At 40.2% G+C, this 16,954-nt stretch overlaps 2 protein-coding genes across 4 annotated transcripts in view; one reads left to right on the top strand and one right to left on the bottom strand.

The window, feature by feature from the left end:
• Window positions 1-5,266: 5,266 nt before the first annotated feature.
• chac2.S (ChaC, cation transport regulator homolog 2 S homeolog) lies at window positions 5,267-13,049 on the bottom strand. 2 transcript variants are annotated; one of them, NM_001095331.1, is given in 3 exon segments: window positions 5,267-6,035; window positions 8,918-8,953; window positions 12,454-12,676. In NM_001095331.1, coding segments are annotated over 3 exon segments (555 nt in total). In that variant the 5' UTR covers window positions 12,589-12,676; the 3' UTR covers window positions 5,267-5,651.
• Window positions 12,788-16,954, top strand: part of asb3.S (ankyrin repeat and SOCS box containing 3 S homeolog) — a 57,096-nt gene continuing 52,929 nt past the window's right edge. Inside the window, exon 1 of one of the 2 annotated variants that reach the window (XM_018264391.2) lies at window positions 12,788-12,889. The gene's annotated coding sequence lies outside the window, so the exon portion shown is untranslated. 2 annotated transcript variants of the gene reach the window in all.

Below are 16,954 nucleotides of genomic sequence, written 5' to 3'. Positions count from 1 at the left end.
ATAGGGTTGCCACCTGTGAGGTTTTGAACTGGGCATGAAGACTTTGAGAAACATTGAGAATACCGGACAGAAATCCAGCCAGTTGCATCTAAGTGACAATAACCTTGCCCTGGTGTCATAATCATAACTCCACCAACATCATTGTGTCTGGCTCTGATGTCATCACGCCTGTTCCTATATCACTGCCCAATATTATCTGACAGACCCCACCTGTGTGCGGGTTTAGCCATCAGTAAAGGTGGCAACCCTATCTCCAGTGTAATTCCAATGAAAACTCTCCAGACAATTCTCTCCATAAAGAATGTGGGAAATTATCTGAGGGGAGGGGCTCAGTTAATGAAACGGCTGCTCTGTCTTTATAATAAACCTGAAGAGATTTCATTTGACCCGTCCATTTAATAGCCCCACCCCCTCATTACCATGTCCATTTTACAACATTTGTCAGGTTATGGAAAGCCTGAACACATTTCTGAGAGTTTTAGGGCCCTGTTTTATGTGTTATAAAAGTTTTGCTAATGAAGTTGAATAGGCAACTATGCATATATACATTACTCACATGCGACCGGTCCGCATCCACCCACGTGGTGGCCCTCAGTCAGCCGGACTCCGCTCCTGGCAAATTAGAAACTTCAAGACAGCACTGGATAGACTGGAGCCATGACCACAGGATATTAGAATAAAAAAATGTCTTTATTTCCAAGCATCTTTAAAAACACATACAGGCATTCTCCTGAGACTGTTCAACTAAACCATAGCGTGTCTAGTCACCTGACGCGTTTCGTGCCTCTCATTGGCACTTCATCAGAGGTGATGAAGATGAAGGAGAATGCCTGTATGTGTTTTTAAAGATGCTTGGAAATAAAGACATTTTTTTATTCTAATATCCCGTGGTCATGGCTCCAGTCTATCCAGTGCTGTCTTAATGAAGTTGAAATTGCCCTTTAATTGCCCTTTAAACTCAGCTGTGAGTCCGACGAGAACTGCTTATCTTAAAGGAGACACATTGTGTAAAAAAGATAAGAACATACCGGTGCATTATACTTATTTCGATATAGAAGGATTGTGCTTAAAATAAGTAATGTTTAAAAAAAAGTGCTTAAAAAAAGTTAGTGTTTCAGGCTGATTTATTAAATATTTCTGCAAAAACACTAATAATCCCTCCCTTTCACTTCCTGCTCCCTGAATTCCCAGGCTGTGCAGGGGAGCCGGGGGCTCTGTAGGACAGGAACCAATCAGCAGCTAGCAGGACCTGATAGGGAACTGAAGTGTGCTTGTGTAACTGCAGGGCTGTGATTGGCTGTCCCCTCCTACTGTGCTTCTGGCAGGGACCATTAGGACACGCCCACCCCTCATTTGAAACACAGACAGGGACCAGAGAATATCTATAGGGAGCTCCAATAAAGGGGCTATTTTTAAAGATAATATTAATTTTTAGCACCATGTAAAAGCAACACCATATATTACTTAGAATTGCCTAAAAAAATAGGGGTTTTCATTTATCCTATATGTTTTCTTTAATAGTTACAATTATTTCTTTGTTTATCTTAAATTGGAACAAATGTATCTAAGTGCAGCTGCTGGTGTTGTGGCCTCTGCCAAAAAGGCTCTTATTTTAAATAGATTCTGTCCTGATGGTGTCGTTTTTATTTCTAAATGAAACTGTTTACACTGCAAATAATTCACTCCATACCATATCATACCATATAAAATTTAATTCCTAACCCAACTAATGTATTTTTTTTAGTTGTAATGTTGGAGTGTAGGTGCCATCTCATGTCATTTCATGTTGCCTGGTCATGTGCTTTCAGAAAGAGCAAGTGCTGCACTATAGAACTGCTTTCTGACAGGCTATTGTTTCTCCTACTCAATGTAACTGAATGATCTGCAGTGGGACATGTATTTTTACTATTGAGTTTTGTTCTTATATCTACCAGGGAGCTGTTATCTGGTTACTTTCCTATTGCTGATGGGCTGCTGTGGGTTATATCACTCCAACTTGCAGTACAGCAGTAAAGAGTGACTGAAGTTTATCAGAGCACAAGTCTCATGACTGGGGGTAGGTGGGAAACAGACAATATGTCTAGCCCCATGTCAGATTTCAAAATTTAAAAAACAGATTCAGTGCAGAAGTCTGCTGGAGCAGCACTATTAACGGATGTATTCCCATGACCGTAAAATAAAAGCAAAGTGGGCAGTGTTCTGTACTAATGGCAAAGCTGCATTAATGAGAAATCCTGGGAACTAGATCGATGAAAATACTAGAATATTAAAAAAAAAAAAAAACCCAGAGTAAAACCATTTTTATCAAATTTTCACAGAAATTTCCTGGGATTTCTTACTTTTTCTACCTATGGGATTATGGGAGTGGCAAAGGGCAAGCACAATGGTATCCAATGGGCTCCTTATGTAATTTACAGAAATTGCTTTAACAGGAACAGTTTGGTAGAAACTCTCCGTTACGACTAAAATATCAGTCCTTTCTTATTTACTCCAGTGAACTGATATTTTGTCTATTATTTATAGGGAATAGGGCATTTGTTTACTTTTATGTATTCCTTAGCTAACTAGAGAACTGTTGAGTCTACTAATGACTTGTAGTGCCATGAGGTGGCAGGTAGGGCTAGGAAAGATAGTGAGAATAAAAAACATTTTTTTAAAGAAAAAGAGGAGAAAGGCATTTTCTTATCCTAACCAGACTCTTAAAGGGGTGGTTCATCTTGAGGTTAACTTGTTGTATGTTATAGAATGCCCTATTCTTTTCAAACTTTTCAATTGGTCTTCATTTTTTTCCTTTTTGAATTGCCTTCCTCTTCAGACTCTTTTCAGCTTTCAAGTGTGGGTCACTCACCCTGGCTGCCAAAAAATATTGCTCTGTGAGGCTACAATTTTATTGTAACATAGTAAGTTAAGTTTAAAAAAATACACCAGTCTATCAAGTTCAACCTTTTTAAGTCTATATATAACCTGCCTAACTGCTAGTTGATCCAGAGGAAGGTGAAAACCCATTTGAAGCCTCTCCAATTTGCCTCAGAGGGGGAAAATTTCTTTCCAAGATGCAATGGGACCAGTCTCTGGATCAACTTGTACTATGAGCTTCCATAACCCTGTATTCCCTGCAGACCCTAACTGTCAATATGTGGGTTCTGGCAAATGCCAGAGGGGCTGCTATAAGATGCCATAGACAATCACTATTTAGTGGGCTGGTGGGGGGCTGTTTGGTAAGAATAGAAATTACCAGCACTCAGGACTTTAATGCAAGCGGGCCAAACCCTGCGTGTTTATTTAACGTAACGTTTCGGGGGCGTACCGCTTTGTCTGCAACGTAGGGGTACGCCCCCCAAACGTTACGTTGAATAAACACGCAGGGCTTGGCCCGCTTGCATTAAAGTCCTAAGTGCCGGTAATTTCTTTTCATACCTATGTTTTTGGGGGTGCCGTTCCTCTCCTTTGCAGAGCACCGGATGAAAATTGATGTGAGAGGCCAGGGTGTGCTGGTGGGTTATCTGAAGGGGGGCTGTTTGGGCCTTTCTGTAATTTGAATGCCAGGGCCTATTTTGACTCCCAGTCCAGACCAGATTCCCTCACTTGCTACACCATCCAACCCCTTCTTAAAGCTATCTAATGTATCAGCCTGTACCACTGATTCAGGGAGAGAATTCCACATCTTCACAGCTCTCATTGTAACAAACCCCTTCCCAATATTTAGGCGGAACCTCCTTTCTTCTATTCGGAATGGGTGCCCTCTTGTCAGCTGGAAGAACATACTGGTAAATAAAGCATTAGAGAGATTATTATATGATCCCCTTATATATTTATACATAGTTATCAAATCACCCCTTAAAGGAGAACTAAACCCTAAAAAATTTACATGGTTAAAAATGCCATGTTTTATATACTGAACTTATTGCACCAGCCTAAAGTTTCAGGTTCTCAATAGCAGCAATGATCCAGGACTTCAAACTTGTCACAGGGGGTCACCATCTTGGAAAGTGTCTGTCACTCTCACATGCTCAGTGGCTCTGAGCAGCTGAGTTTAGGGATTGTTACAAATTATCAAGCAGAAAGTGAGATTGGTCTATAATATAGGATGATGCTACAGGGCTGATTATTACATTCTGATGCTAGTTGCACTGGTTTCTGTGCTGCCATGTAGTAATTATCTGTATTAATTACTAATTAGCCTTAGACTGTGACATTTCTATTCTATATGTACTGTATATTGTGAGTGGGTCCCTAAACTCAGTAAGTGACAGCAGCACAGAGCATGTGCAGTGAATCAGCAGAAAAGAAGATGGGGAGCTACTGGGGCATCTTTGGAGACACAGATCTTTACTGCTAAAGGGCTGTGGTTGCCTTCGACTGGTACAGAAACCCAAAACAACAACAGAATGTACAACATTTCTAGCTACTTCTTTAGTTTAACTTTCCATGTTCTTTAAGCGCCTCTTCTCCAGTGTGAACATCCCCAATTTGGCCAGTCTTTCCTCATAGCTAAGATTTTCCATACCTTTTACCAGCTTAGTTGCCCTTATCTGTACCCTCTCTAATTCAATAATGTCCTGTTTGAGCCCTGGACATTATACGGCATATTCTAGATTGGGCCTTACCAGTGCTCTATACAGTGGAAGAATCACCCCTTCCTGCCGCGAATCTATGTCCCTTTTAATACAGCTCAAGACCTTATTTGCCCTTGATGCTGCTGACTGGCATTGCTACAGGCAAGTTTATTATCTACAAGGACTCCAAGGTCATTTCTATAAAATGACTTTACATTTATCAACATTGAATCTCATTTGCCACTTAGCTGCCCAGACTGCCAGTTTGTCAAGATCCTATTGCAAGTGCCACATCCTGGATGGAATTAATTGGGCTGGATAATTTTGTGTCATCTGCAAACACGGATACATTACTTACAATACCCTTCCCTATTGTAATTGTTACTTTTTATTACTTATCTCTCTTTCAAACCACTGCATGGTTGCTAGGTTAAAACTGGACCCTAGCAACCAAATAGCAGCTGAAATTGCAAATCGGAGATTCTGTGATAAAAAACAAACTCAAAATCTACAAATATTAAAGAATGGAGAGCCGTGATGGTGTTTTTTAGTGAGGTCATGGAACTCCAAGTTGACTTACAGCATATGATACATTATTTCTTACATATATATCTATATATAATGGCACACACATCATTTTGCACATCATCACTGTGTAGAGTACGTTTTTCAACAAAATGTTAGTAAGGATACACACTGACAATAACAACATGGATGGTATAAAATATTTAATTCCTATTCATTTGACATATTTAAGGTCATATGCACGGGCTAGGCTGTTGGTTTATATATTATTGCACCATAAAGCCCTAATGTCATTTACATTTCTATCATGACTTTTCCCCCTTAGAAACAAATATAGCGCTAGCAATTATAGCCATCAATATCTATATTGAAAAAAATACAGTACTTTTTAAAAACAGATTTAATGTGGTTGTTGTGAAAAGTATTGATCCATAGAGTTAGAATGAGAAGGGCTTTGTCACATCCTATGCAGAATAAATAAAATGTGGACATATTACAGAACCGTGCAGGTTAGACTTAGGGGAAGGCTTAGGACATTGGATAGAGCAACCTCCACTGATCCCAGGAATATTATAAATGATTTAAGTTTCTGTGCGCTTCCGATAACTGCCTAACCAGTTTCTCTAGGGAAAACAGATGCTCGTCTGCGTCTTCTGGAACGAGATTTCTCAGGGAGTTCGCCAGTTCAAAGAGATATTCCGTGTTTCTTCCACTGGGCCCGACTGCATTCAGGATCTGTTCCGCAATGTCTTCTAAGGGCGCTGGGCCGAGGTAGTTGGGGTTATCACAGGTTCCAATATACAGCAGCACATTGAATGGTTGTATTGAGGGGTCTTTGGGATAAAAGACAACAGTACTAGTCCTGTAGCCGCCTTTCTCTCTGAAGTCCAGGTAAGCTTTCACTTCTTCCTCTTTACCCTCGGGCAATCGGTATGCGACTCCCCATACACAGCCCTGGAAAGAGAGGAAACAATTCCTTATTATAAGGACAACGAACACAAGGTTTTAGGTGACAAATCCCAATGATTTTGTCAACACCCCCCTCCCCAGAACAAAAAGGCACAATAAGCTTTGTAAGATAAACACCTTTGTTATAAATTTTAATCTGAAAAAGAAGGCATTTATTTTGGACAGAACAAATAAACTGAGACAGAATTATTCCTCTGATCCAACCCAAGCCCAGAATTCAGTGGGAGGGTATCAGTGTATAAAGACCGAATACCCAACCCATAGGTAAGAATTCATAACATGACAACCACCCTTCTACTAAAAAAAGATATTAAAGGGGTTGTTCACTTTCAGCCTGAGTTATAGGATGCCCTATTCTTAGCAACTTTTTCATTGGTCTTCATTTTTTATCTTTAATAGTTTTTGAATAATTTGTATTTCTATCCTAACTCGTCCCAGTTTTCAGACCCCTTCTATTGCACTTTGAGGCTACCGTTATTGAAACTTTTTATTACTTAAAGGAGAAGGAAAGGTTAAAACTAAGTAAGCCTTATCAGAAAGGTCCATCTAAATATACCAGTAAACCCCCAAAGTAATGTTGCTCTGAGTCCCCTGTCAAAAGAAATACTGCATTTCTTTCCTTCTATTGTGTACACATGGGCTTCTGTATCAGACTTCCTGCCTTCAGCTTAAACCTCATTGCCCTGGGCAAGAGCATGCTCAGTTTGCTCCTCTCCGCCCACTTCTCCCTTCTCTACTGTAATCTGAGCCCAGAGCAGGGAGAGACTCAGGCAGGAAGTGATGTCACACCACATTAATACTGCAGCTCCTATTCTAAAAAACAGAGTTTCTAGAGCTTTTTACTCAGGTATGGTAAAACATTCTACAGAATAAATATAGCATTCTAGCTTGCACTATTGCAGCTAATCTATTGGTAATAAAATGCCTCTGTAGCTTTCCTTCTCCTTTAACTTTATATTCAGGCCCTCTTCTTTTGATTTTACAGTCTCTCATTCAATCCAGTGCTTGGTTGCTAGGCTAAATGGATCTCTAGCAACCAGACAGTTGCCGACATTTCCAAAATAGAGAGCAGTTGCTATATCATTAAAACAAAAATAAAAGACCAATCACAAATTGACTCACAACATCACCGTCTGCATAATACTAAAAAGTGAACAACCCCTTATTAAAGCAGTTGTTTACCTTTAAATTAACTGTTAGTATGATGTAGAGAGGTATATTCTGAGATAATTTGCAATTGGCTTTCATTATTTATTACTTGTGGTTTTTGACTTATTTAGCTTTTTATTCAGCAGCTCTCCAGTTTGCAGTTTCCAAAATCTTGTTGCTAAGGTCCAAATTTCCATGAAGAAGAGACTGGAATATGAATAGGAGAGGCCTGAATAGAAAGATGAGGATTAAAAAGTGGCAATAACAATACATTTGTGGCTTTACAGAGCATTTGTTTTTTAGATGGGGTCAGCGACCCCCATTTGAAAGCTCGAAAGAGTCAGAAGAAGAAGGCAAATAAATCAAATACTGTAAAGAAAATATAAAATACAAATAATAAAGTGAAAGGCGTGCATTAAAATACATAATAGATGCACAGCTCTGCTGCCTCCTGCACAAACAATTGAGGCTTAATAGTGACAAAACAAATGCAGAGAAACATACAGGCAGCAGAATGGAGTGAGAAAAGTCAATAGCAGAGCAGATTTACGAGAACATGTCAGAAGCAATGGGAAAAACAAATAGCTGCCACTCCATTTGTTTATCATATAAAGGGCCCTACGTGGCTTTTAGCTTCTGTGCGGTCACATAGGACTATGAAGATACTGAAGGCACACATAGAGTTAATGAGCAGTGATCACACATCTATAGACCAGGCTGGGCACTGACATAAAGAGCACATGGAAATCTCTATTTGCAGAATATGATTGTTAGTACAGGTATGGGATCTGTTATCCGGAAACCTGTTATCCAGAAAGTTCCAAATTACAGGAAAGCCTGTCTCCCATAAACCTAATTTAATCCAAATAATCCACATTTTAAAAAATGATTTCCCTTTTCGGTGTGATAAAACATTAGCTTGTACTTGATCCCAACTAAGATATAATTAATCCTTATTGGAAGCAAAACCAGCCTATTGGGTTTAGTTCATGTTTACATGATTTTCTAGTAGACTTAAGGTATGAAGATCCAAATTACAGAAAGATCCCTTATCCGGAAAACCCCAGGTCCCAAGCATTCTGGATAACAGGTCCCATAGCTGTATTATGTAATAAATTAGATCTGTACAGTTCTATAATGAGTGTATAGTGCACCCCCATTGTACAGCACAAATTAGTGTATAAACGAGAGTTAAAGGTGATTCGGAATAAATCCGTCCCCAAAATATTGTGCTTAATGCATTTTTGATCTAACAATCCATGTGATTCTTGTCTCAAGCAGGGGCTTCAGTTTCATACTGGGGTGGAACATGCCTTCCCCAGCACTGCTCTAGCAGACATTTGGGGGAATGCATTCACCCCTTTTTTTCTGTTCTAGCTAACGGAAGGTGGCTGATTATCTTCCTCCAGATCCATAGCAAAGGCATAAGGGTTCAGGCCTAAAAGACCCCCGCACTAATACAAGTTGGCAGGCTGTAAGTACAGGGCTTCCTAGTGCCTTGGGCATTCCTGGCATTTCTTTGCCCCCCTTTTATATTATATTGTCATTCCTTTAAAACACTTTAATTTTTTGGTGTTACTGTTCCTTTAAAATGTTCCATTTAATTTCTTTTAAGCATGGTGCCAAATCTATAACATGGTGCAACATCAATATCAGAAAATGCTGGCTTTGTGGTGTTTTTTCAAATAACATACATACATAACATTATATAAAATTACCTCTGGATCTTCAACAAGAGTGACGACTCTTCCGGGCTACAAAGAATAATAAGGTACACGGTTATTTATGGATATGGTAACCAAGAACTAGCAATTAGAATAAATACACAGGCCAGTTTCAGGCACAAGTGTTCCTCAGCAGTTGGCAGTCGGTGGTGGAAGGTTGATTGTTGTAGTTTGTATGTAGTATATTTAAAGCACTAACATATTCTGCAGTTCAGTACAATAGATGGGTCTAAAAGGAGAGAAGATATGAGACATAAGGTGTGAGGTTGGGCAAGAGTTGGGAAGTTTCTGTACCACCGATATTCTCCAAAGGAAAATAGGCCATTGCTTTTAGCCACTGCTATTGTGCGGCAGAAGGTTTCCTAGTGAGATTTACAGTGTCTGCCCCACACAATACAATGAGACTTGTTTCTATGTGGCTACTTAAGGACTACGCCCTGCAATCCCTTTCATCCAGGTGTGAGTCAAACAGTAGCCGGAGTCATGACTGTGTGCAATGCTGACAGCAGCTACAGTATAGTCACGCGTGTTGGACACTCATCCATGGTGTTGTTCACCTTCCAAACACTTTTTTCAGTTCAGTTGGTTGCAGATTGTTCACCAGAAACAAAGACTTCATTTAATTACTTTCCATCTTTTATTTTTTACCGTTTTTCCAAAATTGAAGTTAAATGTTGATGTCTCTGGTGTTTCAGTCTGGCAAGGTCAGTGATCAGGAACATCTGAACGGTTACAATTTGTTACATTTAGTTTCTACAATTAGTTGCTCCACTTCTCAGTAAGATCTATGGGGAATATAAGTGACACTATTGTATCAATTCTAATAGCTGCCTTTAATGAAACTCAGGGACTCTGCTCAGCAGGGACAAAGAAATGGATCAACTCATGGATCAATTTAGAACAGTTAAAGCAGGGGTCCTCAAACTTTTTATGGTAGGACTACACGGACGATTTTGGAGCGTCCCAACGCGCTGCTCAAAAACGCAGGCGTCAAATCGGATGCAACGGAAATAAGGTAAGCGAATGCATTGTCAGATGTATTGTCGAATGAAGTCGCAGCGTTTATCCGACGAAACACGACTGTCAAATGCAGATTTTTTTTTCTCAGCCCCAGGGTGTCACATCACTGCATCCCACCTGCTGGACACGGCTGCAGTGGGGGGCCGGATAAATAACCTTGGAGGGCCGTATCCGGCCTGTGGGCCGTAGTTTGAGGACACCTGAGTCAAAAGTCAGTGACCCCCCCACCCTCCCAGAGCTGCTTTAGAGGGTGAAAAATGAAACTTTACACTTCAACATTTGAAAAACAGTCACAAATAGAAAGTAAGTGGAAAAAGTCTTAATTACTGGTGATCTGTCTGAATCCAACTGAACTGAAACAAGTGTTTGAAGACGAATAACCCCTTTAACCGTGTCCCTAAAGGAGATTCATTTCTTTGCACATTTTGTTCTTGTATATTAAACATTCATAATTTAGCTCTAAAATATATACTTACACTTAGTGGTTTTTGATGTAATTGGTTATAATCAGTGTCTTCGGCACCGTCACACTACTTACTGAATTATGTGTTTTATAAACATAATGTCCCCACTTTGTTGTCATGGAACTCCTGGCTGACTTCTAATATCCTTACATTTTACGGCAGGGGGTACATTATTCCCTATATATTGACAAGAGGATAAGTAGCCCTGTTCTTACAACCTTACTTTAGGGTAAGTAGAGTCCACTCATGCTCCTTTATTTTAACACCATAATGCTGTGCAAGATAGGGGAAAGGGCGGCCTGTAAATGCCCCCCCCCCCCACCAGCCCCTCATGAATGCAGTTGTGCCATCCAAAGTCAGTGCTGTATTCATGGGTCAAAGATCTCTGGCTATTCTGCAAAGGGCAAAAAAAACCCCACACTGTTTTGCACTTTATACGTGAACTTTAATGTCTCCAGTTTTCAGATATTTCTTACTCTGCTTCAGGTGAGAGTCACATCACTTTGTTCTCAGATAGTGGCAACGTGCTGCTTAGCATAGACCCACAAAAAACACTCCTTTTCAACCCAAAAGCACAAGAATCACAACTTAATCTGATTAGTATGCCGGCAAATCTGTTTAACATGTCTCTATTGACATTGTACCGATACATTAGACACATTAGAAGAGAGGAAAAGTATCTTTCATTGTTCATTTGTCATAAAACTTTCTCCTCCACCTTTTTTTATTTCTAAAGAAAAAAAAAAAAATATACCCTAAAAGAGAATCAGGCTCTAATATAGAAATATATACAGTGGAACCACAATTTTACATCCCCTGATTTTAAGTTTTCCCTCATTTTACACTGTTGTTTTGTGGTCCCACCTATATATTATGCATAATACATTTCCCTGATTTTACATTTTCCTGGATTGTACACCATTTTTTTGATCCCTGAAAAACGTGTATATATATATATATATATATATATATATATATATATATACATACATACATACATACACACACACACACACACACACACACACACACACACACACACACACACACACACACACACACACACACACACACACACACACACACACACACACACACACACACACACACACACAGATATGGGACCTGTGATCCAGAATGCTCAGGACCTTGAGTTTTCCGGATAATGGACCTTTCCATAATTTGGATCTTCATACCTTATGTCTACTAGAAAATCATGTAAATATTAAATAAACCCAATAGGCTGGTTCTGCTTCCAATAATGATTAATTATATCTTAGTTGGGATCAAGAACAAGCTGCTGTTTTATTACTATACAAAAAAGAATATACATTTAAAAAAAAAAAAATGGATTATTCCGAGTGGGAGGCAGCCTTTCCGTAATTCTGAGCTTTCTGGATAATGGGTTTCAGGATAACAGTACTGCACTATGGAATTGCTTTCTGACAAGGTAACTGTAGGAGTCGCAGTGGGACATGGATTTTTACTATTGAGTGCTGTTCTTAGATCTACCAGGAAGCGGTTATCTGGTTACCTTTCCATTGTTCTGCTGATGGGCTACTGGGGGGAAAGGAAGGGGGGGGGGTGAGTTGCTGAAGGTTATCTGAGTACAAGTCACATGATTGGGGGCACCTGGGAAACTAACAATATGTCTAGCTCCATGTCAGATTTTAAGATTGAATATTAAAAAACCTGTTTGCTCTTTTAAAAAACGGATTTCAGTGCATTAGTCTACAGGAGCAGCACTATTAACTAATGCATTTTAAGAAAAAAAAATGTTTTTCCATGACAGTATGCATTTAAGTGAGAGGTAAATCAGTCCTATGACGCTCCTGTACCCGAAGCCTTTGCTACACAAGCCCCCAGTACCCTGGACTCTCCATAGAGACAAGGGGCAGCGACCCAGGCAAGCAGAAGGACGGAGTTGCCATGGTCACTGCGCTGGTGCAGAGATCGGCGCAATGTCAGGGGCCCAGTGAGTTCGGGATCACAAACATGACAGTGAGGGGGTGTGGGCCGCGGTCACTCGAGAGAAAAAGCGCTCACCTTGCCCGGAACCCCCCGGTGGTCGGTGCTCCCCTGCCAGAACCTCCGGCTGTAGCACATGATGTAGCCCACCAGCTTCTCCACGTAAGGAAAATCCACCTTCCAGATCAGCGACCCGTAACCGAAGACCCACATGGCTCCGGCGCTAGTCCCTGGAACGAAGCCAGCACCACGGAGAGTAGATCTGCTTGCCGGTACTGAACAGCAAGGGCAGGATCTCCCGTCTCTCCCCCTGTCACTAAACCCCGCCCATTACCGTCCCTGCCCAATAGGAGCCAAGAGCACAGCAAGATGGGCTCCGCCTGGCCTTTTTTTTAAACGAACTTTATTGCAGCAAATTGTCAACATTGTTCCAGTTGTAGAGGGACATGCGGAGTCACGTGACACGAGGCGAGCTGACAACGTGAGAACCGGTGACCGAGGCGGCGGCGTGCAGGTGACGTCATAGTACCCCCTCTGTTCTGGGATGTGGTTGGGGGGAATTGGCGGCAGCTGCTGCACTTAAACCACGTATTCCATGCAGCAAAGCCATCGGTAATGCTGTCCCGAACCGCCTCACAGTTCATGTTCCCAAAAACATAGGAACACAGTTTGGCTCAGGCCGAGTCTCGTAGAGCAGCCAATAAGCAGGCAGCGTTACCTGGTCACCTGTTTAAAGGCAACCATCTTATTGGTTGCTAAGGGTAACTGCCTCTGGCACCATTTCTACCTGGATTGTCCCAGGTGGGGATAGTCTGTTTGAGGCGCTGCGTTGGGGCATATACGTTTGTCTTTCCTGTGGAATTATATAGTTGGCGCCATCCCCATAGGCTGTGTTTCTGTTGCCCAGATGGACACATACTATGCTCAGTACTTGGCGCCTCCATTATCTTGTTCTGTCACTGCTTCTTCCCCCCCCAAACATTTATGGGCTGTTCTGCTTTGTGTTGCATTGACTTTTACCTCAGGGTTACGTGCCTCAGGGTTGGTGCAGTAGTGCGTGGGCAGTAGCCGTGGTAGAAGAGGCTCATCTCTGCCTGGGGTTGGTGCACATTGCTGCCATTACTTCAAAAACCCTTAAAGGCTTTGTTCCCCTTCCAACACTTGTTTCAGTTCAGTCGGTTCCAAACAATTCCCCAGAAATAAAGACTTTTCAAATCATTTTCTATTTGTGACCGATTTTCTAATATTGAAGTGTAAAGTTTCATGTTTCCCCTTTTTATGTATTTGTAAAGCAGCTGTGGAAGGGGGGTCAGCGACCCTGTAACTGAGCTGTTGAGCAGAATCCCTGAGTGTCATTAAAGGCAGCTGTTAGAATTGATAAAATATTTGCATTTAGGGCGAGGTCACATGGGGTGGTCTTACGTTGCGTCTTTAAAAACTTGCGGTCAAATACGCCAATGAAACCACACATGCAGGATAATGTGCGTTTTTCAGCCTGTAGCTTTCATTTCCCAACATGCATTTCTGGGTTTTCTCCTTCCTCCTCAATTCCATTCATAAGAATTTTATTAAACTCTTGTGGGGAAAAAAAAAACCAAGCAGAAAAGCAATTTCCATGCAAAATCTTGCCGGACTGATCGTCAATACACAACATAATTACATCACCAGCAGACAACGCCACAAATACGTTTATGCGCAATCCAACTTGTGAGAGTTTAGAATTTTCAACAGGGCTTCATCTTGTGAGGATTAACCCTCCACTGCATGTTTTTAACAACACAACGTAAAAATGCCCCGTGTGACCTCGTCATTATATTCCCCATAGATCCTACTGAGAAATGGATCAACTAGTCAATTGTACTGAGTGTAATTACAGATGTCACTGGTCTTCGTCATTTTTATTTTGGGGTTTTTTGAATTATTTCCCTTTCTGTAGCTACTATTGGCTACATATTTAACTGTCCTCTTAGGGCAGGGACACACGGGCAGATTCGGGGAGATTTAGTCGCCTGGCGACTAATCGCCTCTTCTGTGGGGCGACTAATCTCCCCGAACTGCTGCCCCGTGTCTTCCGCCTGTTTCAATGAAAAAACTACTGCGGCAATGCACTCGCGGCTCTTCGATTTCCAAAGTCGCCCAGAAATTTTCTCTTGTAAAGAATACATTTTAATGATATTCAGTTGTCTTTGCAAAAAAGGTTGTGGTTCACCTTTTAGGCAACCTTTAGTATGTTGTACAATTTCCTAGCAACTGGTCTTCGTTATTTAGTTTCTGAGTTATTTTGCATCTTTCCAACTTTCAAATGAGGGTTACAGACGCCACAGCTAAAACACAATTACTCTGTAAAGCTAAAATGTTGTTACTTTTTTATTTTTTATCTTCCTATTCTGTCCCTCTCCTATTAGTATTTCAGTCTGTTATTCAAACCACTGCATGGTTGATAGGGTAAATAAGACCGGCAGCTGCTGAACAAAAAAAGCTAAATAACTGAAAAAACACAAAAACCAGGAAATGAAAACGATTGCAAATTGTCTCATACGATCAATGTCTACATCATACCAAGGGGGTTATTTATCAAAGGTCGAGTAATGTGTGTTTTTTTTTTAAACGCTAATGAATTAAATTTTGTTCACAATTCGAATAGTATGTTATTTATGAAAAATATTGAACGTCTAAAACTCGATCAAATTAGTCCCAACTCGAAAACTTGTATCGAATTTTCCTCCGAAATAAAACCTCAACTTTTGCGTGTCAATTTTTTTTGGACGCACCACAATTTTATAATTTAAGGGACCTCTGCCATTGACTTCTACATGAACTCGGCAGGTTTTAGGTGGAGAATAGTCAAATTAGAACTGGTTCCAGGGACGAGGTGTGATCAATCTCACATTCAAATTTGAGTTGGTGCTTTTAAGTTTGAAAATTGTGAGTTTTGACCAAAAAAAAAAAGTGAAAAATTGAATTCAAATTTACCATTCGAACCTTAGTGAATCTGCCCCTAAAAGTTAAAGGTGAACTACCCCTTTAAGGTGCAGACATTATTGATTTGTATCTGAAGGTAGGTAAATTGTTTTTACCAAGAACAATCCAACAGGTGGACAAAAATCCACAATCCTGCTTTTTCCCTTTTCTCTTCCAGCTCATCCCAAATCCCACAATCCTGCTCTCTCTCGTTGTCCTAACTCATCCCAAGTTCTATTGTTGCACATATCCTCTCTCCCTCCCTGTCCCAGCACATTCCAAATCCATTGCACATTCAGCCAAAATCCTGTTCTTTGCCAATAGTTCCCAATTCAGCTAGAAATCTGCTCCCTTCTTCCCATCCCCTGCCGGAAACATCCACACAGTCCTGATCCAGTCACAGTCAACACTTAAACAAGTTTAATTCTCACCGAAGTTTAGTCCATTTCCTCATGAAATAGATATCTAGCTCTAGTTTTGTCTTTGAGATTATATTAATGTAATTGGATTTTAGTGACATTTCACTAGTATCGATAGTAACTTTAATTACCCTATAACTTCAGAATCTATTTGAACCCTTTCAACTAAAATATTCCTGTATTTTATTGTAAATCTTGAACGTGTCTATTTCCCTACTTTGGCATTATTTCATAGGAACCAAAGTGAACTTGTGTTGGAGCTTCTAAGGGTTCTTGTCCTTTATGGCCTTATTACTTCTATGTGTGTTGCATATGAATCCTGGGATAAAGGGGCAGTCTCCAAACTTGTCTAGTTTACTAAATGAACTTATTTCTGTCATAGCTTTGCAGTCCGATTGTGAGGCTGGAGTGGTCTCTTCCTTTTAATGCCAAAACATTGCATTTCCAATTATTCTGCTTCTATATGGACAGCTATTTTTTAACAGTTCAGAATCTGCTCCTGGATCACTGAGCTCCCAGACTGAGACACTAGACACATGAACATTAAACTTAAAGGGGAACTATTGTGAAAACGAAAATTTAATACAAGCTTCATCATAAGAATGAATGAAATAAGAAACTTAAATTGTAATTTAATTTAACCAATTAAATATTCTGCTGTTCTGTTTCTCTTCATTCAGGTGTTGTGTGTCAGATGAATGATCCAAAATATCTTATAGGGGGGGGCTTCCTTTCCTAGCAGATGAATTAGAGCTCAATCAAATAAATGAATCCAGTACAAACAAAATCTAACAAAATAACTGCCTTTTGCACAAATCCTGCATGTAGAGAGACATTATGGCTGGTGATTTTAATAGAGTGAGTTCTAATACATCTTCTAGGCAAAAGGACCAACCTATAAGATATATTGGATCTAACGATAAATGAATATCTGACACCCAACTGCTGCATGAAGACAGAATGAAGAGAAACAGACACTGAGAGAGGAATAGTGAAGATAAACTTGATTATTTCAGAAACGGTACAGAATTTTTAATTGATTGTATTTATATAGTGAATAAAGTACCCCCTCTTGTAAAATAAAAGAATATTAAAAGTTACTGAGGAGTTTGCTGACCATATAAAAACACGATATTATGTTATGTTTTTATACAGGTCATGGACACCCGAGGTAACTTCTAATATCCTCATATTTTACA

Source organism: Xenopus laevis, chromosome 5S (assembly GCF_017654675.1).
Source record: "Xenopus laevis strain J_2021 chromosome 5S, Xenopus_laevis_v10.1, whole genome shotgun sequence".
Taxonomy (NCBI): domain Eukaryota; kingdom Metazoa; phylum Chordata; class Amphibia; order Anura; family Pipidae; genus Xenopus; species Xenopus laevis.
The sequence above is the reverse complement of the archived record's forward strand: the minus strand, read 5'-3'. Positions and strand labels throughout refer to the sequence as shown.